This window comes from Coregonus lavaretus, assembly GCF_964263955.1.
Source record: "Coregonus lavaretus genome assembly, chromosome: 7".
NCBI classification, from domain to species: Eukaryota; Metazoa; Chordata; class Actinopteri; order Salmoniformes; family Salmonidae; genus Coregonus; species Coregonus lavaretus.
This window is the reverse complement of record NC_139994.1, coordinates 41,868,660-41,892,249: the sequence shown is the minus strand read 5'-3', so window position 1 is coordinate 41,892,249 and position 23,590 is coordinate 41,868,660. Positions and strand designations below refer to the sequence as shown.

Below are 23,590 nucleotides of genomic sequence, written 5' to 3'. Positions count from 1 at the left end.
ACCATCGCCAAGCAGCTTGGTGAGAAGGTGACAACAGTGGTGTGATTATTCACAAATGGAAGAAACACAAAAGAACTGTCAATCTCCCTCGGCCTGGGGCTCCATGCAAGATCTCACCTCGTGGAGTTGCAATGATCATGAGAATGGTGAGGAATCAGCCCAGAACTACACAGGAGGATCTTGTCAATGATCTCAAGGCAGCTGGGACCATAGTCACCAAGAAAACAATTGGTAACACACTATGCCGTGAAGGACTGAAATCCTGGAGCGCCCGCAAGGTCCCCCTGCTCAAGAAAGCATGTATACAGGGCTGTCTGAAGTTTGCCAATGAACATCTCAATGATTCAGAGGAGAACTGGGTGAAAGTGTTGTGGTCAGATGAGACCAAAATGGAGCTCTTTGGCATCAACTCAACTCGCCGTGTTTGGAGGAGGAGGAATGCTGCCTATGACCCCAAGAACACCATCCCCACCATCAAACATGGAGGTGGAAACATTATGCTTTGGGGGTGTTTTTCTGCTAAGGGGACAGAACAACTTTACTGCATCAAAGGGACGATGGACGGGACCATGTACTGTCAAATCTTGGGTGAGAACCTCCTTCCCTCAGCCAGGGCATTGAAAATGGGTCGTGGATGGGTATTCCAGCATGACAATGACCCAAAACACACGGCCAAGGCAACAAAGGAGTGGCTCAAGAAGAAGCACATTAAGGTCCTGGAGTGGCCTAGCCAGTCTCCAGACCTTAATCCCATAGAAAATATGTGGAGGGAGCTGAAGGTTTGAGTTGCCAAACGTCAGCCTCGAAACCTTAATGACTTGGAGAAGATCTGCAAAGAGGAGTGGAACAAAATCCCTCCTGAGATGTGTGCAAACCTGGTGGCCAACTACAAGAAACGTCTGACCTCTGTGAATGCCAACAAGTACTAAGTCATGTTTTGCAGAGGGGTCAAATACTTATTTCCCTCATTAAAATGCAAATCAATTGATAACATTTTTGACATGCATTTTTCTGGATTTTTTTGTTGTTATTCTGTCTCTCACTGTTCAAATAAACCTACCATTAAAATTATAGACTGATCATGTCTTTGTCAGTGGGCAAACGTACAAAATCAGCAGGGGATCAAATACTTTTTTCCCTCACTGTACCTCTGCTGCAGAGGATAAGTTCATTAGAGTTACCAGCCTCAGAAATTACAGCCCAAATAAATGCTTCACAGAGTTCAAGTAACAGACATCTCAACATCAACTGTTCAGAGGATACTGCGTGAATCAGGCCTTCATGGTTGAATTGCTGCAAAGAAACCACTACTAAAGGACACCAATAAGAAGAAGAGACTTGCTTGGGCCATGAAACACGAGCAATGGACATTAGACCGTTGGAAATCTGTCCTTTGGTCTGATGAGTCCAAATTTGAGATTTTTGGTTCCAACCGCCGTGTCTTCGTGAGACGCAGAGTAGGTGAACGGATGATCTCCGCACCGTGAAGCATGGAGGAGGTGTGATGGTGCTTTGCTGGTGACACTGTCAGTGATTTATTTAGAATTCAAGGCACACTTAACCAGCATGGCTACCACAGCATTCTACAGCGATATGCCATCCCATCTGGTTTGCGCTTAGAGGGACTATCATTTATTTTTCAACAGGACAATGACCCAACACACCTCCAGGCTGTGTAAGGACTATTTGACCAAGAAGGAGAGTGATGGAGTGCTGCATTAGATGACCTGGCCTCCACAATCACTCGACCTGAACCCAATTGAGATGGTCTGGGATGAGTTGGAACGCAGAGTGAAGGAAAAGCAGCCAACAAGTGCTCAGCATATGTGGGAACTCCTTCAAGACTGTTGGAAAAGCATTCCAGGTGAAGCTGGTTGAGAGAATGCCAAGAGTGAGCAGAGCTGTCAACAAGGCAAAGGGTATAAAATATATATTGATTTGTTTGATACTTTTCTGGTTACTACATGATTCCATTAGTGTAATTTAATAGTTTTGATGTCTTCACTATTATTCTACAAATGTAGAAAATAGTAAAAATAAAGAAAATCCCTTGAATGAGTTTGTGTCCAAACTTTTGACTCGTACTTTATGCTCACAGACACACCGCTGCTAATCACTTTACCCCTACCTATATGTACAGCTGCCTCAATTACCTTATAACCCTGCACATCGACTCGGTACTGGTCGCACTTTAGAGCTGATAAAGGGTCAGATATTTTTCACCCCCCAACGGTAAAGCTTAAGACTGGTTATAGGGTAATCGTATCCTAGATCTTTGGTTAGGGGCAACTTCTTTCTCAAACAGCTTCTGCACTTCGTGACAATTGCTGATGTAAAAAAGCATTTATAAAATATACTGAACAAAAATATGAAAGCAACACGTAAAGTGTTGGTTCCATGTTTCATGAGCTGAAATAAAAGACCCCAGAAATTTTCCATACGCACAAATGTTGTGCACAAATTGGTTTACATCCCTGATAGTGAGCATTTCTCCTTTGCCAAGATAATCCATCCACCTGAAAGGTGTGGCATATCAAGAAGCTGATTAAACAGCATGATCATTATACAGGCGCACCTTATGCTGGGGACAATAAAAGGCCACTCTAAAACGAGCAGTTTTGTCACTCAACGCAATGCCACAGATGTCTCAAGTTGTGAAGGAGCGTGCAATTGGCATGCTGACTGCAGGAATGTCCACCAGAGCTGTTACAATATAATTGAATATTCATTTCTACCATAAGCAACATCGTTTTAGAGAATTTGGTAGTATGTCCAACCGGCCTCACAACCGCAGACCACGTGAAACCACGCCAGCCCAGGACATCCACATCTGGCTTCTTCACCTGTGGGATCGTCTGAGACCGGCCACCCGGACAGCTGATGAAACTGATGAGTATTTCTGTCTGTAATAAAGCCCATTTATGCGGAAAAACTCATTCTGATTGGCTGGGCCTGGCTCCCCAGTGAGTGGGCCTGGCTCCCAAGTCTGTGGGCCTATGCCCTCCCAGGCCCTCCCATGGCTGCACCCCTGCCCAGTCATGTGAAATCCATAAATTAGGGCCTAATTAATTTATTTCAATTGACTGATTTTCTTATATGAACTGTAACTCAGTAAAATCTTTGAAATTGTTGCACGTTGCGTTTATATTTTTTGTTCACAATTGATTGATTGTGTAATTTATCTGATGTAGTTCCCACCCTGGCCACACGGAGGCAATGTGACATGGACAGGACATCACTGTGAGAACCAGACCAGGGGAAAGTCCCTCTCGCCAGCCAAACCCTGGATGAGTCAGAGAGACTTGCTGCTGGGTGGAAACACTGTACAACCATTAGTTATGCTAACTAGGACAGGCACAGCCAGAGTGAGGCACTGAAGAGAGAGTGAGGGGGAGAGCGCGAGAGAGAGAGAGAGAGAGAGAGAGAGAGAGAGAGAGAGAGAGAGAGAGAGAGAGAGAGAGAGAGAGAGAGAGAGAGAGAGTGAGAGAGTGAGAAAGAGAAAGAAAGAGAGAGAGAGAGAGAGAGAGAGTGAGAAAGAGAGAGAGAGAGAGAGGAGAGAACAGTGAGAGAGAGTGAGAAAGAGATAGAGTGTGTGTGTCAGAGAGGGGTCAAGGGTGACCTAGCATTCCGTTGACAATGTTAGTCAGACGTAAGCAGACCTCCGATCAGCCAAAACACACAGCTTAGATAAAGACTGACATTGTCACAGGATCACACGCACACGCACACACACACACACTACAGGATGAGAGAGCAGACGCACCCCTGTCCTCACAGCTTCAAAGATTACTGTCGAACCCTAAAAGGTCAAAGGGCACTTCCTATGACACGTTACACACACACACACACACACACAGAGAGAAACACAAACACTGTGTGTTCAAAACATTAAGAACCCCTGCACTTTCCATGACATAGACAGACCAGGTGAATTCAGGTGTAAGCGATGATCCCTTTTTGATGTCACCTGTTAAATCCACTTCAAATCAGTGTAGATGAAGGGGAGGAGACAGGTTAAAGAAGGATTTTTAAGCCTAGAAACAATTGAGACATGGATTGTGTATGTGTGTCATTCAGAGGAGGAATGGGAAAGAAAATATTTAAGTGCCTTTGAACGGGGTATGGTAGTAGATGCCAGGCGCACCAGTTTGAGTGTGTCAAAAACTGCAACGCTGCTCAATATTAAGAAGGTGTTCCTAATGTTTTGTACGCTCAGTGTACATACCACACATACATACACACACATACACCAACATGACAAGGATTAAGTTGAACCATGAATAAGAAGACAAGATGGCGCTGATAGACATGGTCGCCTGGTTCCTGGCTCCTAAGCAACTTTGCAGTATTTTCATTTTTGTGTGATATTTCTCACATTATTAGCTCAGAACGTTTTTTTGCATTATTACATATAGCCTAAAATAACTTCTGTATATTAGAGTAGCGGTAATTCACCAGCATTTCAATCAAAAATACACCTTTCCTGATTTGGATCCTTTGTTCGTACCTTCCAAGGGGATTCCACTTATCCCACAGGCTGCTCCAAGACGGCGCCGGCGGAGAAGAGGTAATCGGAGTGGACTTTTAGTCCGACTCAGGAGGCATGCAAACCGTCGAACCCCTTCCAACTGTTGCTCGCTAATGTTCAGTCCCTGGACAATAAAGTAGACGAGCTCAGGGCGAGGATCTCCTTCCAGAGAGATATTAGGGACGGTAACACTCTGTTTCACGAAATCATGGCTCTCTCTGGATATAATGTCCACGTCCATACAGCAGCTGGGTTCTCAGTACATCGCTCAGACAGGAATAAAGAACTCTCCGGGAAGAAGAAAGGCAGTTAAATCCACTGTTGCATGATTAATTACTCATGGTGTGATTGTGGTAACGTGTGACTCGTTTCAGGAAACTGTGCGTATGTTGTGCGTCACTACTTCAGAGGAGAGGCATTTTTTAAATCAAAATGCATTCTTTGGAACATGCACCTTAATAACAAACTTGTACGCCATCTGTAAATACGAATACAATTGTAAATTATGAGTTAGTTTAGCCACGGAAAAAGACAGGAACCTTCCCACTAGCCTGAGATAATGGATGGGCTGGACATGCCTAGAGAGGAGTTCGGATTGGTCTGACATGTAGCACGCTTCTGTCTATAACATGAGCTGGTCAGTATGTGTAGGTAATCCTTTCTAACGCGTTTTTTAAATTATATATATCACGTAGTAGAACTGCAAAAGTGTTGCTATCCACTTTCTGGAGGACCGAGTTTTGAAATCAGTGGAATGCCCGGTGGAATTAGAGTATGATAGCTAAGGAGAGAGAACACACAGAAGGCTGTTGTATAAAACACCTGTCTCCGGATTACATCATCAAACTAAGGGCAACCATGGCATCCGTGACAGAGAGGGGGAAGCGTCCATCCATGCATACGGGTAAGATAGTCTAGCTAGATACATTTTCAGATATTATAAGTTTCTAATTTTGTGAGAAAGCTGTTTCATTTCAAGTTAAAGCGTACTGTTAGCTAACGTTAGCTGGCTGGCTCGCTAGCTAGCTAATATTATTTGTATGATATGTGTAGTAATATTATTCGTATCTCAGAGCCATTTGCATTGCTAGTTATAGCCTAATGTTAGCTTGCTAGCTAACATTGAACCTGGTTGGTTAGCTACCTGCAGATTCATGCAGGGTAGTAACGTTATGAGTTGGAATTATGGTTCATTGTTTAGCTAGCTAGTTAGCTACATGCCTAAACAAAAAATACTTCCCTATTTAAGTAACCATTTCACTACACCTTCTGTATCCTGTGCATGTGACAAATAAACATTGATATAGCATATGTTTACCAGAGACAGTAATGTGAAGAACATGACCTGCAACAAAAGTCAAATTAGGATATAACGTTAGGCCAATGAGACAGTGTCCAAGTTCTAAAATACTCTGGTAGAATGCCCTGCTTTCATTTCATCACACTCACAACCGTAAGCTATTTTCTGTAATTGGCTTGCCTTTAACTTGTAAATAATGACCTATTTTCCTGTAATAATGAAGACAAATGAGCTAAAGTGAAGACGTTGTCAGCTATATGATATGGTCATTATTTCAACTGGCTAGCCAGGTAACTTAACGTTAGCTGGCTAGCTAACAAGCTAGAAACAAACCAAAACATTGTTTATAAAGTTGCTTTTAGTTGCCTGGTTTACTAGATTGACAAAAACTAAATTCATTTTTAAATGGGTGGGTTTATTGGTGTTCAAATACACTAGTTAAGCTATTTTGGACCACCAGGCTGCTGATGACATGCAGACTGTAGTTTTTGTGTTAATACTTTTTCATAACGACAACGACAAGGTTGATGTCGGACGACAATAGAATGTTCATGATGTCACTGCGACAACTGTCGATAGATGTAGTATAAACCAGCCTTTAGTCTTGAAATCTTTGGTTGTTTAGTACATGGCTTCACATGTGAATCCTTAAAGAGATGGGTGGGGCTAAGGCTTAAGAGGGTGTGAACGATGCTGAATGGATGTAGACAAATAAGAGCTCTCCAGTAGGTTTACCAAAACCAAAACCAAAAGTTGATCAATGGGAATTACTTTCCCATTGTTCCTCAACTGTAGTGTATGATATACCATTTTCTAGCTCTGAGTCTCTACTTCTATCAAATGTAGAAAACACAATTTCAAATTTTGCTACATAAGACCGAATCAAGCCGTATATCGAGCAGAGAGGAATAAAGAACTCTCTGGAAAAAAGAAACGCGGAGGAGTATGTTGTATGATTAACTACTCATGGTGTGATTGTGGTAACATATAGGAACTCAAGTCCTTTTGTTCACCCGGCCGCATTACCTTGCAAGAGAATTGTCTTTGGTGATCGTCACAGCCGTGTACAGTGCCTTGCAAAAGTATTCATCCCCCTTGCCATTTTTCCTATTTTGTTGAATTACAACCTGTAATTTAAATTGATTTTTATTTGGATTTCATGTAATGGACATACACAAAATAGTCCAAATTGGTGAAGTGAAATGAAAAAAAAATACTTATTTCAAAGAATTATACAAAATAAATAACGGAAAAGTGGTGTGTGCATATGTATTCACCCCCTTTGCTAAGAATATGTGGTATGACTTAAAGATTGCTGTACACCAGTGAACCCATCCAACTTGAAGGAGCTGGAGCAGTTTTGCCTTGAAGAATGGGCAGAAATCCCAGTGGCTAGATGTGCCAAGTTTATAGAGACATACCCCAAGAGACTTGCAGCTGTAATTTCTGCAAAAGGTGGGTCTACAAAGTATTGACTTTGGGGGGGTGAATAGTTATGCACGCTCAAGTTTTCTGTTTTGTTGTATTATTTATTTCAAAATAAAAAATATTTTGCATCTTCAAAGTGGTAGGCATGTTGTGTAAATTAAATGATACAAACCCCCCAAATATCAATTTTAATTCCAGGTTGTAAGGCAACAAAATAGGAAAAATGTCAAGGGGGGTGAATAATTTCGCAATTCCTCCTCAAGCCGATACCACGACAGCTCTCAAGGAACTACACTGGACTTTGTGCAAACTGGAAACAACATATCTTGAGGCCACATTTATTGTAGCTGGGGACTTTAATAAAGCAAATCTGAGGAAAACGCTACAGAAGTTTAACCAACACATTGCCTGCGCTACTCGCACATCAAAAACTCTCGACCACTGCTACTTTCCCTTCCGGGACAGCTACAAGGCCCTCCCCCGCCCTCACTTTGGCAAGTCAGATCACCTCTCCATTCTGCTCCTCTCTTCCTATAGGCAGAAACTCAAACAGGAAGTACACGTGGTAAGAACAGTTGCTGGTCTGAACAATCGGAATCCATGGTTCAAGATTGTTTTGATCAAGCGGACTGGGAAATGTTCCGTGTTGCCTCTGAGAATAACACTGATGTATACACTAACGGTGACTGAGTTCATCAGGAAGTGTAAAGGAGATGTTGTTCCCACAGTGATGGCAGCATTCGCGCAAAACTGAAAGCGCAAACCACCGCATTTAACCACGGCAAGGTGACTGGGAGTATGGTCCAGTACAATCTGTCCAGTTATGCCCTCTGTAAGGCAATCAAACAGGCAAACTGACAGTGCAGAGACAAAGTGGACTCTAAATTCAACTTCTCAGACACGAGACCTGTGGTAGGGACTCCAGACAATCACGGATTATAAAGGAAAACCAGCCACTTCGCAGATGCCGATGTCTTGGCACTGGACAAGCTAAACACCCTCGCCCACTTCGAGGAACACACAGTGCCGCTGACATGGGCCACAGCCGTTTCCGTGGACTGTGAGCTCTTGTTCTCCATGGCCGATGTGAGTAAGACATTTAATCTTGTTAACCCTCGCAAGCCTGCCGGCTCAGACGACATCCATAGCCACGTCCTCAGAGCATACTCAGACCAACTTACTGGAGTGTTTACGGACATATTCAATCTCTCCCTATCCCAGTCTGCTGTACCCACTTGATTCAAGATGTCCACCATTGTTCCTGTTCCCAAGAAAGTGAAGGTAACTGAACTAAATGACTATCACCACATAGCACTCACTTCTGTCATAATGAAGTGCTTTGAGAGGCTAGTTAAGGATCATATCACCTCCACCTTACCCGACACCCTAGATCCACTGCAATTTGCATACTACCCCAATAGATCCACGGATGACACAATCGCTATCACACTGCACATTGCCCTATCCCATCTGGATGAGAGGAATACCTTTACAGTTGACACTATGCATTCGGGCAGGTAGCGTTCTCCTGGCATCCGCCAAACCCAGATTCGTCCGTCAGACTGTCAGATGATGAAGCGTGATTCATCACTTCAGAGAACCACTGCTCAAGAGTCCAATGGCGGCGAGCTTTACACCACTCCAGCCGACGCTTGGCATTGCGCATGGTGATCTTAGGCGTGTGTGCGGCTGCTCGGACATGGAAACCCATTTCATGAAGTTCCCGACTAACAGTTCTTGTGTTGATGTTGCTTCCACAGGCAGTTTGGAATTCGGTAGTGAGTATTGCAACCGAGGACAGAATATTTTTACGTGCTTCAGCACTCGGCGGTCCCGTTCTGTGAGCTTGTGTGGCCTTCCACTTAGCGGCTAAGGCGTTGTTGCTCCTAGAAGTTTCCACTTCACAATAACAGCACTTACAGTTTCCCGGGGCATCTCTAGCAGGGCATAAATTTGATGAACTGACTTGTTGGAAAGGTGGCATCCTATGACGGTGCCACGTTGAAAGTCACTGAGCGCTTCAGTAAGGCCATTCTACTGCCAATGTTTGTCTATGGAGATTACATGGCTGTGTGCTAGATTCTATACACCTGCCGCAACGGGTGTGGCTGAAATAGCTAAATCCAGAAATTTGAAGAGGTGTCCACATACTTTTATATATATAGCGTATATCCAATATTTTTTGATGTACTCAAAGGTCCGTTATTTACATGTTTTAACCTCTCCTATAAAAATGGTAGACTATCAGATACTCAGCAAGAAGGTCTGATTTCACCATTACTGAAACAGGACCCAGGTGGTAAATATAAAGATCTAGTCCACCTAAAAAACTGGAGACCCCTTACACTTCAGTGTTGTGATGCCAAAATCATAGCAAAATGCTTAGCGCATATACATTAAAAAGGTATCGTCGGATATTATTAATCCTAATCAGACAGGTTTTTACATGGACGATACATTGGAGATGATATAAGACAAGTACTGGAAACAATAGAACACTATGAAAAACCTGGTAAACCAGGCCAGGTATTCATAGCGGACTTTGAAAAGGCCTTTGATAAAGCATGACTGGAATTTATATATAAATGCGTGGACTATTTTAATTTAGGCGAATATCTTACACAATGGGTTTAAAGTTATGTATAGTAATCCCAGGTGTAAAATGGTAAATAATGGCTACTTCTCATAAATAATTAAAATTGTCAAGAGAAGTAAAACGAGGTTGTCAGCTATCGGCATATCTATTTATTATGGCCATCGAAATGTTAGCTATTAAAATCAGATCCAACAATAATATCAAGAGGCTAGAAATCCAGGGTTTTAAAAAAGTGTCATTAATTAAATCCGCAATTTGCATCCCTGCACAGCCTCAGAGGAGCAAGATAATTTTTCTAACCTCTCTGGATTAAAACCAAATTATGATAAGTGCACCATATTACGTATTGGATAAAAAAAATAAAAAATACACTTTTGCATTACTTTGTAGTTTACCAATAAAATGGTCTGACGGTTAAGTGAACATACTCGGTATTCATATCCAGGAAGAAATAAATTCTCACTGCAATTTGTTTTCATAGAAAGTTTGCCAAATTAGATAACATTTTGCTACCATGGAAAGAACACCTTTCTATTTGTGGAAAAATCACCCTGATTTTAATTTTTGTCATATCCCAGTTTACATATTTACTTATGGCCCTGCCTACACCTAACGACTATTTTTTTTTAAATTATAAGAGCAAAAGATATTCCACTTTATTTGGAACGGCAAGCCAGACAAAATTAAATGGGCCTATTTATATAATGAATATGAATTTGGAGGGCAGATATTAAATATTAAAGCATTGGAGCTCTCAATAAAGGCTTCAGTCAAACAAAAACTATACTTAAATCTGAACTGGTTCTCTAGCAGATTAGTAAGAATGGCTCACCCCATGTTCAAGAATGGCCATTTTCCCTTCATTCAGATTACAACCTCTCACCTTCGGATATTTGAAAATGAAATAATCTCCAAAATATCGACATTTTTAAAACAAGCAATGGAAAGCTGGTTGCAATTTCAGTTTAATCAACCAGAAAATACAGAAGAAATATTAGAACACATTATGGTTAAAAATCAAATATACTAATTGATTTTTTTTTATATACATTTTTGGAGATGTTTTATTTATTTATTATATAATTTTTGTAAATGGTATCATAAATAGGACTGGTGGAGTTATAGCACACATGGAGTTAACAAAAATATGTGGAAATGTCTCCTCTATCCAAATTTATCACCAACTGATTGCAGCATTACCGCAAAAATGGAGGAGGCAAGTGGAAAGGGGAAAAGGTAAGGATCTTGTCTGTCTGCCCTGCATTAAAGACCAAAATTGGCTAAAGAAAATTGTGACAAATAAAAAAAGTATACCAGTTTCATTTAAGGACCAAAAAACGTACATCTGCGCCACACAGGTTGCAAAATAGTTGGGAGGAGATTTTCGATGTACCGATTCCATGGCACATGGTATATGAACTGATTCACAAAACGACACCGGATTCAGAACGTAGAGTTTTTCAGTTTAAATTATTATACAACATTCTTGCAACCAATAGAATGTTATATATATGGGGGATACAACCATTCCAGTTTGCTGAGATAAAACAGAATCATTATATTACTTGTTTTGGTACTACCTACAGTGGGGAGAAAAAGTATTTGATACACTGCCGATTTTGTAGGTTTTCCTACTTACAAAGCATATAGAGGTCTGTCATTTTTATCATAGGTACACTTCAACTGTGAGAAACGGAATCTAAAACAAAAATCCAGAAAATCACATTGTATGATTTTTAAGTAATTAATTTGCATTTTATTGCATGACATAAGTATTTGATCACCTACAAACCAGTAAGAATTCCGGCTCTCACAGACCTGTTAGTTTTTCTTTAAGAAGCCCTCCTGTTCTCCACTCATTACCTGTATTAACTGCAACTGTTTGAACTCGTTACCTGTATAAAAGACACCTGTCCACACACTCAATCAAACAGACTCCAACCTCTCCACAATGGCCAAGACCAGAGAGCTGTTTAAGGACATCAGGGATAAAATTGTAGACCTGCACAAGGCTGGAATGGGCTACAGGACAATAGGCAAGCAGCTTGGTGAGAAGGCAACAACTGTTGGCGCAATTATTAGAAAATGGAAGAAGTTCAAGATGACGGTCAATCACCCTCGGTCTGGGGCTCCATGCAAGATCTCACCTCGTGGGGTATCAATGATCATGAGGAAGGTGAGGGATCATACCAGAACTACACGGCAGGACCTGGTCAATGACCTGAAGAGAGCTGGGACCACAGTCGCAAAGAAAACCATTAGTAACACACTACGCCGTCATGGATTAAAATCCTGCAGTGCACGCAAGGTCCCCCTGCTCAAGCCAGCGCATGTCCAGGCCCGTCTGAAGTTTGCCAATGACCATCTGGATGATCCAGAGGAGGAATGGGAGAAGGTCATGTGGTCTGATGAGACAAAAATAGAGCTTTTTGGTCTAAACTCCACTCACCGTGTTTGGAGGAAGAAGAAGGATGAGTACAACCCCAAGAACACCATCCCAACCGTGAAGCATGGAAGTGGAAACATCATTCTTTGGGGATGCTTTTCTGCAAAGGGGACAGGACGACTGCACCATATTGAGGGGAGGATGGATGGGGCCATGTATTGCGAGATCTTGGCCAACAACCTCCTTCCCTCAGTAAGAGCATTGAAGATGGGTCGTGGCTGGGTCTTCCAGCATGACAATGACCCGAAACACACAGCCAGGGCAACTAAGGAGTGGCTCCATAAGAAGCATCTCAAGGTCCTAGAGTGGCCTAGCCAGTCTTCAGACCTGAACCCAATAGAAAATCTTTGGAGGGAGCTGAAAGTCTGTATTGCCCAGCGACAGCCCCGAAACCTGAAGGATCTGGAGAAGGTCTGTATGGAGGAGTGGGCCAAAATCCCTGCTGCAGTGTGTGCAAACCTGGTCAAGACCTACAGGAAACGTATGATCTCTGTAATTGCAAACAAAGGTTTCTGTACCAAATATTAAGTTCTGCTTTTCTGATGTATCAAATACTTTTGTCATGCAATAAAATGCAAATGAATTACTTAAAAATCATACAATGTGATTTTCTGTATTTTTGTTTTAGATTCCATATCTCACAGTTGAAGTGTACCTATGATAAAAATTACAGACCTCTACATGCTTTGTAAGTAGGAAAACCTGCAAAATCGTCAGTGTATCAAATACTTGTTCTCCCCACTGTATATGTAGCTTGTTTTTGGTCGCAGGTTCAGGAATGGCTGAACCATTTCAATATTTACTTGGAACTAACTCTGCAAATAGCACTGCTGGGTGATTTGAAAAGTCATAGTCAATCGATCAATAATATTATAACTCTTAGCAAAGATGTTTATCTTAATTTACAATCTGTAGAAACTATGAGAATAGAAAAGTTCAGAACATCACAGCGGAAAAATATATGGCAGCTCAAAACTGGATGGTCTTCAGAGATAGATGGGAGGGGTTGAGGGTAGCTGAAGGCTGGGACTAAAAACAAACAAAAGATAACTAAGGTCCCCAAGAACACAGTGGCCTCCATAATTGTTAAATGGAAGAGGTTTGGAACCACCAAGACTCTTCCTAGAGCTGGCCGCCCGGCCAAACTGAGCAATCGGGGGAGAAGGGCCTAGGTCAGGGAGGTGACCAAGAACCCAATGGTCACTCTGTCAAAGCTCCAGAGTTCCTCTGTGGACAACAATCTCTGCAGCACTCCACCAATCAGGCCTTTATGGTAGAGTGTATATTTGGTCTTGTGTTTTAAGTTATTATCCTGCAGTCTGAATACTTATATAAATAAGGTATTTATGCTTTTCATTTTTTATAAATTTGCAAAAATGTCTAAAAATCTGTTTTTGCTTTGTCATTATGGGGTATTGTGTGTAGATTGATGAGGCTAAAAAACTATGTAATCCATTTTAGAATAAGGCTGTAACGTAACAAAATGTGGAAAACGTCAAGGGGTCTGAATACTTTCTGAATTCACTGTATTTACAAAACAAATAAATGGGGGATTGGAAATGATGCAGACAATTACATTGATAGAAGCCACAAACTATCTGCAATTTTAAAGCGGAATTATGTTTTGTATAGTGGATGTTTTCTTTTTGTTTTTGTGTTGTTTTTGATGTCCTGTATAAAAAAAATAGGGTACATTGATTTTTTTTAATTAAAAATTCTTATTTTGGTGAAAAAGATGATTGAATTGTTGACAACAAACTATATTATCCAACATAAATTGGTCAAGCCACATTTCATGACCCATTGGGTAAATTATTCAATATTCAGACTTAATGTCAACTATAAAATAATGCCTATAATAGTAATACAAAACTGTACTTTGTCATTTATTTTCTCAAAATGTAGTCTGAACATGTGGGAAACATGGTGGAAGAACCTGGATCATTTAATAATACTTACCTATCTATAAAAACCATTGAAGCAGAACTAAAAGTAATTTGTGGAATATTGTTGAGATTAATACAAATGCTATGCAATTTACTCTTGACTTCTCAACCGCACGGTAGAGCTCTGTTAATTCCAAAATAAACATAAAGTTAAAAAAAATACTATTCTTATTTGAGTAATTTTATTCAAGAAGAGACATTTAAAGGGTTCAATGCCCAGTGCAGTCAAACATGTGATTTTCCTGTGTTTTATATATATTTCCACACTATTGAGGTTGGAATAATACTGCAAAATTGTGAAAATGATAATGCCCTTTTAGTGTAAAGAGTTGTTTGAAAAGACCACCTGAAATTTCAGCCTGTTTTGGTGGGATGGAGTTTTGGCCTGCCTGGTGAAATCACCAGACGGTAGAAATTAGTTAATAGACCAATAAGAAAAAGAGTTCTAAACCTCTGCCAATAACAGCTAGTTTTCAGTTTTCCCCTCCCCACTCAGACCACTCCCAGACAGTACTAGCAAAATTCTTGCTTCAGAAATGGCTCTATGCTAAGAGGCTATTGTTGTTTCTTCTTGACCATTTTAATTTTTTAAACAATCACAGTAAGGTACTTAATTGTAACCCAGAAATGATATGATATTGATATCAAGACGGCTGCATTGGACCTTTAAGCGTAAATATAACCTCTACATTGAAGGAGCTCACCTTTTTTTTAGACACTTAATCACCAAGTCTAGCAGCTCTTCGCTAGACCTGTTGAGGTATTTTACAAGCATTTGAAGATAGGATGGGACACACCACACAATCACAATCGGGATGCATCTAAACAGTTGAAGGCGACTTCCTCTTCTTGTTACATTTCCCTTATCTGTTCACACTCAATCTCCCTCTCTCAACAACACACAGTCACACACACACACACACACGGTCTGTCAGTTCCTACCTGCGTACGGTGATCTTCAGTATCCGGTAGGATCCTTTGATGAGGATAAGGGCTTCCTGTCTTGAACCGTAGAGGGCTGATCCATTTATATTCACCAGTTCATCACCCACCCTCAGCTTCTTACACTGTTCTGCCTTACCACCTTCTTCGATCTGTAGGGAGAGAGAGGTGGGGGTTAAAAAACATGCATTGCACACACACACACACACACACACACACGCGCAACCAAAAGTCAAACAGAGCCAAACACCCACACAAACAAACCAAAGATAAGGTTGTCAGATTCTTGGTTGTGACATCTCATCTGTCCTTTCAGGCTGCGTCTAAAATAGCGCTCTAATTCCTATAATGCAATACTTTTGACCAGGGCCCATAAGGGTACCATTCGGACATAGGCCCAGTCCTCCATTCCAAGTAGGTCACTGTCCCCATGGAAACTATGCCCCGGTACAAAACCGCAAAACATTCTGGAACAAACAGCCAAGTTAGAAACATTTTCATTCTCGTTGCTACATTCCACTTTCTCATTCTGTGGATATTGAGAGATTCTCCTCTGGTTAGCAGTAAGTATCTTGTTACATACACCGGATAAGTGCAGTGAAATGTGTTGTTTTATAGGGTCAGCCATAGTAGTAAGGCCATGTTGGTTATGCGGCAAATGTCTCTCTCTCTCTAACCATCTAAACTATGTGCGCCCACATGGATATGTTGGTTATGTGGTGAATGACTGTGGGTTAGAATAGAGAAACATGGAGCTGGGATGCATAGCAGGGATGTTTTTGTGTGAGGTTTGTGTACTGGAGACAGAGAGGTAGTAAGACAGAGAGACAGAGAGATGATGGGGGGTACAAGACAGAACAGACAGAGAAAGAGATGTTATGGCACCACTCCTCCTCTCTCCCTCACCCTCTCCGTCCCCCAATCTCTCGCTCTCCTCCTTCCCCATCTCTCTTGCTCCTCCTCCCTAAATCTGCCCTGCTGGCAGAGCAGTCTACAGGCGGGCTGGGCAGAGCAGAAGGAATGCATGTAATGGAAATACCGTGCATTCGGAAAGTATTCAGACCCCTTGACTTTTTCCACATTTTGTTACGTTACAGCCTTATTCTAAAATTGATTAAGTTGTTTTTTCCCCTAATCAATCTACACACAACAACCCCATAATGACAAAGCACTAACAGATTTTTAGAAAAAACGGAAATATAACATTTACATAAGTATTCAGACCCTTTACTCAGGACTTTGTTGAAGCACCTTTGGCAGCGATTACAGCCTCGAGTCTTCTTGGTTATGACGCTACAAGCTTGGCACACCTGTATTTGGGGAGTTTCTCCCATTCTTATCTGCAGATCCTCTCAAGCTCTGTAAGGTTGGATGGGAAGCGTCGCTACACAGGAATTTTCAGGTGTCTCCAGAGATGTTCGATCGGGTTCAAGTACAGGCTCTGGCTGGGCCACTCAAGGATATACTCCTGCGTTGTCTTGGCTGTGTGCTTAGGGTCATTGTCCTGTTGGAAGGTGAACCTTCGCCCCAGTCTGGAGCAGGTTTTCATCAAGGATCTCTCGATCCTGACTAGTCTCCCTGTCTCTGCCGCTGAAAAACATCCCCACAGTATGATGCTGCCACCACCCTGCTTCACCGTAGGGATGGTGCCAGGTTTCCTCCAGACGTGATGCTTGGCATTCAGGCCAAAGAGTTCAATTTTGTTTCTCATGATCTGAGAGTCCTTTAAGTGCCTTTTGGCAAACCCCAAGTGGGCTGTCATGTGGCTTTTACTGAGGAGTGGCTTCCGTCTGGCCACTCTACCATGAAGGCCTGATTGGTGGAGTGCTCCAGAGATGGTTGTCTTTCTGGAAGGTTCTCCAATCTCCATATAGCCAGGTGTGTGCCTTTCCAAATCATGTCCAATCAATTGAATTTACCACAGGTGGATTCCAATCAAGTTGTAGAAACATCAAGGATGATCAATGGAAACAGGATGCACATGAGCTCAATGTTGAGTCTCATAGCAAAGGGTCTGAATACTTACGTAAATAAGGTATTTCTGTTTTTCTTTTCATTATTATTTGTAAAAATGTCTAAAAACGTGTTTTCTTTTTGTCATTATGGGGTATTGTGTGTAGATTGATGAGGATTTTTTTGTCTAACTCTGGAGTCCAAAGCCAACCCTGTCAACCCAACCCTTGACGGACGGGACGGGACAGACAGACAGACAGACAGACTCACTCACTCCTTGGGTTAACCGTTAACGCTACCCCCATAGTGAGAGAGAGGCAGTTAAGGTGTGTGTGTGTGTCAGGTAGCCTAGCAGTTAGAGCATTGGGCCAGTAACCGAAAAGTCGCTGGTTTGAATACCCGAGCCAACAAGGTGAAGAATTTGCCGACATTCCCTTGAGCAAGGGACTTAAACCTAATTTGCTCCAGGGGCGCTGTACTTCTATGGCTGACCCTGTAAAACAACTAATTTCACTGCACCCATCTGGTGTATGTGACAATAAAAACATATTTGTTGTGTTTTGTGTGTGTGTGTGTGTGTGTGTGTGTGTGTGTTAGGGCTGGGCGGTATAATTTATTTTACTATAGTGCCTTCAGAAAGTATTCACACCCCTTGACTTTTTCCACATTTTGTTGTGTTACAGCCTGAATTTAAAATGGATTACATTTAGATTCTGTATCACTGATCTACACACAGTACCCAATAATTTCAAAGTGGAATTATGTTTTTAGAATTATTTTACAAATTACAAAAAAATTGAAATCTGAAATGTCTTGAGTCAATAAGTATTCAACCCCTTTGTAATGGCAAGCCTAAATAACTTCAGGAGTAAAAATTTGCTTAACAAATCAGATAAGTCTGAAAATGTATGCACTCACTAACTGTAAGTCGCTCTGGATAAGAGCGTCTGCTAAATTACTAAAATGTAAATGTAAATAAGTTGCATGGACTAACTCTGTGTGTAAAAATGGTGTGTAACATTATTTTTTTAAATGACTACCCCATCTCTGTACCCCACACATAGAAATAACTGTAAGGTCCCTCAGTCAAGCAGTACATTTCAAGGGCAGATTCAACGGCAAAGACCAGGGAGGTTTTTCAATGCCTCACAAAGAAGGGCACCTATTGGTAGATGGGTAAAAAATAAAAAAAGCAGACATTGAATATTATCCTTTGAGCATGGTAAAATTATTCATTACACTTTGGATGGTTTATCAATACAACCAGTCACTACAATGATACAGGCGTCTTTCCTTACTCAGTTGCCGGAGAGGAAGGAAACCGCTCATGGATTTCACCTTGAGGCCAATGGTGATTTTAAACCAGTTACAGAGTTAAATGGCTGTGATAGGAGAAAACTGAGGATGGATCAACATTGTAGTTACTCCACAATACTAACCTAAATGACAGAGTGAAAAGAAGGAAGCCTGTACAGAAAACAAATATTCCAAAACATGCATCCTGTTTGCACTAAGGCACTAAAGTAATACCGCAAAGAATTTGGCAAAGCTATTTACTTTTTGTCCTGAATACAAAGTGTTCTGTTTGGGGCAAATCCAATACAACACATTACTAAGTACCAGTCTCCATATTTTCAAGCATAGTGGTGGCTGCATCATGTTATGGGTATGCTTGTAAATCGTGAAGGACTGGGGAATTTTTCAGGATAAAAAATGTTACGGAATGGAGCTAAGCACAGGCAAAATCCTAGAGGAAAATCTGGTTCAGTCTGTTTTCCACCAGACACTGGGAGATGAAACCTAAAACACAAGGCCAAATCAAAACTGGAGTTGTTACCAAGAAGACAGTGAATGTTCCTGAGTGGCCGAGTTACAGTTTTGACTTAAATCTACGTGAAAATCTATGGCAAGACCTGAAAATGGTTGTCTAGCAATGATCAACAACCAATTTGACAGAGCTTGAAGAATTATGAAAATAATAAATGGGCAAATGTTGCACAATCAATGTGTGGAAAGCTCTTAGAGACTTACCCAGAAAGAGCATCTGCTAAATGACTAAAATGTAAAATGTAAATAAGGGGCTGTTTGAAAAGCGGCCATATTAACATTGCCTTATATTTCTGTACAGGTAACATACCATATCTTCTGTCTGAAATGGGTATTACTGTTACCAGTTCCTGTAATCTGGCTCAGGTTATCAATCAACCTACCAGAGTGTTTACAAATAGTACAAGAACTACATCATCCATGTGTTTTGATCACATTTTTACCAATGCTGCAGAAATGTGTTCTAAATCTGTATCCACACCCATTGGCGCAGTGGTCTAAGGCACTGCATCGCAGTGCTAGCTGTGCCACTAGAGATCCTGGTTCGAATCCAGGCTCTGTCGTAGCCGGCCATGACCGGGAGACCCATGGGAGACCCATGGGGCGGCGCACAATTGGCCCAGCGTCGTCAAGGGTAGGGGAGGGAATGGCCGGCAGGGATGTAGCTCAGTTGGTAGAGCATGGCGTTTGCAACGCCAGGGTTGTGGGTTCGATTCCCACGGGGGGCCAGTATGAAAAATAAAATGTATGCACTCACTAACTGTAAGTCGCTCTGGATAAGAGCGTCTGCTAAATGACTTAAATGTAAATGTTAGTGGCTATATCCAGAAAATCCCAAATTCCAATGGCTGGGCCTAAAATAGTTTTTAAGATATCATAAAAAATGTTTTGTAATGATTCCTACACTGAACAAAAACGCAACATGTAAAGTGCTGGTCCCATGTTTCATGAGCTGAAATAAAAGATCCCAGAAATGTTACATACGCACAAAAAGCTGATTTCTCGAATTTGTAGTATGTCCAACCGGCCTCACAACCGCAGACCGCGTGTACCCAAGCCAGCCCAGGACCTCCACATCCGGCTTCTTCACCTGTGGGATCGTCAGAGGGGGGAGGGGGGGGTGTGGAGGAGTATTTCTGTCTGTAATAAAGCCCTTTTGTGGGGAAAAACTACATTTGATTGGCTGGGCCTGCCTCCCAAGTGAGTGGGCCTATGCCCTCCCAGGCCCACCCATGGCTGCGCCCCTGCCCAGTCATGTGAAATCCATAGATTAGGCCCTAAATAATTTATTTCAAATACAGTGGGGAAAAAAAGTATTTAGTCAGCCACCAATTGTGCAAGTTCTCCCACTTAAAAAGATGAGAGAGGCCTGTAATTTTCATCATAGGTACACGTCAACTATGACAGACAAATTGAGAAAAAAAATCCAGAAAATCACATTGTAGGATTTTTTATGAATTTATTTGCAAATTATATGGTGGAAAATAAGTATTTGGTCACCTACAAACAAGCAAGATTTCTGGCTCTCACAGACCTGTAACTTCTTCTTTAAGAGGCTCCTCTGTCCTCCCCTCGTTTCCTGTATTAATGGCACCTGTTTGAACTTGTTATCAGTATAAAATACACCTGTCCACAACCTCAAACAGTCACACTCCAAACTCCACTATGGCCAAGAGGCCATCTCTAGAGGAGATCTGCATGGAGGAATGGGCCAAAATACCAGCAACAGTGTGTGAAAACCTTGTGAAGACTTACAGAAAACGTTTGACCTGTGTCATTGCCAACAAAGGGTATATAACAAAGTATTGAGAAACTTTTTTGTTATTGACCAAATACTTATTTTCCACCATAATTTGCAAATAAATTCATTAAAAATCCTACAATGTCATTTTCTGGAATTTCTTTTCTCATTTTGTCTGTCATAGTTGACGTGTACCTATGATGAAAATTACAGGCCTCTCTCATCTTTTTAAGTGGGAGAACTTGAACAATTGGTGGCTGACTAACTGCTTTCTTGAGCAGGGGGACCTTGCGGGCGCTGCAGGATTTCAGTCCTTACTTTTACATTTTACATTTTAGTCATTTAGCAGACGCTCTTATCCAGAGCGACTTACAGTTAGTGAATACATTTTATTTTTAATTTTTTATACTGGCCCCCCGTGGGAAACGAACCCACAACCCTGGCGTTGCAAACGCCATGCTCTATCAACTGAGCTACATCCCTGCCGGCCATTCCCTCCCCTACCCTGGACGACGCTGGGCCAATTGTGCGCCGCCCATGAGTCTCCCGGTCGCGGCCGGCTGCGACAGAGCCTGGATTCGAACCAGGATCTCTAGTGGCACAGTTAGCACTGCGATGCAGTGCCTTAGACCACTGCGCCACTCAGGAGACACGGCGTAGTGTGTTACCAATTGTTTTCTTGGTGACTATGGTCCCAGCTGCCTTGAGATCATTGACAAGATCCTCCAGTGTAGTTCTGGGCTGATTCCTCACCGTTCTCATTATCATTGCAACTCCACGAGGTGAGATCTTGCATGGAGCCCCAGGCCGAGGGAGATTGACAGTTATTTTGTGTTTCTTCCATTTGCCAATAATCACATCAACTGTTGTCACCTTCTCACCAAGCTGCTTGGCAAAGGTCTTGTAGCCCATTCCAGCCTTGTGTAGGTCTACAATCTTGTCCCTGACATCCTTGGAGAGCTCTTTGGTCTTGGCCATGGTGGAGAGTTTGGAATCTAATTGATTGATTGCTTCTGTGGACAGGTGTCTTTTATACAGGTAACAAGCTGAGATTAGGAGCACTCCCTTTAAGAGTGTGCTCCTAATCTCAGCTCGTTACCTGTATAAAAGACACCTGGGAGCCAGAAATCTTTATGATTGAGAGGGGGTCAAATACTTATTTCCCTCATTAAAATGCAAATCAATTTATAACATTTTTGACATTCGATTTTCAGGATTGTTTTGTTGTTATTCTGTCTCTCACTGTTCAAATAAACCTACCATTAAAAATATAGACTGTCCATTTCTTTGTCAGTGGGCAAACGTACAAAATCAGCAGGGTATCAAATACTTTTTTCCCCTCACTGTATGTGTGTATATACAGTTGAAGTCGGAAATGTATATACACTTAGGTTGGAGTCAGACAGGCGGCTATTTGAGACTGCGTTTAACTGAAGTTTTACAGTATATTACTCCTAACTTTCTTTTTATAGGTACACGCCACAGGTGTCTATGTCATTGCTTAAGTTGGTTCAGTTTAACGTCATTTATTGAAACTGGAGTGATTCAAGCGCAATACCTCGTGTGATGACTTTAACTGTGTGTGGGGGTGTGTGTGTGTGTGCACATGTGTGAGTGATTGAGTGAGTGCGTGCCTGCGTGAGTGAGTGCGTGCCTGCGTGTGTGTGTGCATTCCTGCATGTGTGTAGAGGGCAGTGCCATGGTGACAGTTGCCCAGGCAGGGTGAGGTTATGCCAGGCTGAGGAGAGAAGAATGCCCCGTCTCCGAACACACACACACTGTCCCCGTCAGTCCTCAGGGCATGAGGTCAGCCATCAAAGCTCTATTAATAAACGGGTGTGTCTGTGTGTGTGTGTGTGTGTGTGTGTGTGTGTGTGTGTGTGTGTGTGTGTGTATGGTGGCAGTGTGTCCACCATTGTGCCAAAAGGGAATTCCCATAACAGTCATAAGACACTATAGGATTTTGTCTGTCTGCCTGGTAACAACGACAAGGTTTTGTCCTAACCCAGCAGTGAGACCCCTGATCAAGGTGCTTAGTTGAATTAGGTATACTGGCACCAAGCGAAGGGGTGGGCAATCTAATCTGCAAAGTGCGTGGGTGCTTTCTAGCTATTTAGCCCAGAATGATCTATTGCAAATAAAGAATCATTAACAGAAGAGAGAGCCAGCCCAAAACAGTGTTTGTATGTGTGTACATGTGACTGTCCATTAAAATGGCAATCAGCAGTTAAAACAATAACAAAGCATTCTCCCCACCACTGTTTCAGTAAATAGCTGAGAGATGGGGCTGGAGAAATGTAACCACTCTCAAATTCATAGACAGAGCTATGGATGCAAGGACTGACCATCCATGATATCAGCATTTATACAGTGCCTTCAGGAGAGTATTCACACCCCTTGACTTTTTCCACATTTGTTGTATTAGATCCTGAATGTTTTATTGATTAAATTAAGATTTTGTGTCACTGGCACACACACAATACCCAATCATGTCAAAGTGGAATTATGTTTTTAGACATTTTTACAAATAAATAAAAAATGAAAAGCTGAAATGTCTTGAGTCAATAAGTATTCAACCCCTTTGTTATGGCAAGCCTAAATAAGTTCAGGACTAAATATTTGCTTAACAAGTCACATAAGTTGCATGGACTCACTGTGTGCAATATCTTCCTCAACGAGGACTATCCTTGAAGCTGTGCGCCAGAAGAGGAAAGAACTTATCCCAGCCAGAGCGCGTGGGGACATTGCTTACATCCGCTATGACAGGCTCATTGTCAACCCTCCCTCCCAGAAGCCTGGAAGGGATGAGAGAGCCAAGCCTATGGGTTCGTAGCTTCAACCCCGCAGCACACACACACACACCAATTGATTAATGTACTTGTG

At 41.9% G+C, this 23,590-nt stretch overlaps 1 protein-coding gene across 1 annotated transcript in view; it reads right to left on the bottom strand.

Moving 5' to 3' along the window:
• The window catches only part of shroom4 (shroom family member 4), a gene marked incomplete at its 5' end in the record, with an annotated part of 126,749 nt that overhangs the window by 55,250 nt on the left and 47,909 nt on the right, over positions 1 to 23,590 (bottom strand). The window contains one exon of the mRNA XM_084165798.1: positions 15,187 to 15,338. Coding sequence (XP_084021924.1) covers positions 15,187 to 15,338 — 152 coding nt within the window. The remainder of the gene's footprint in view (positions 1 to 15,186; positions 15,339 to 23,590) is intronic.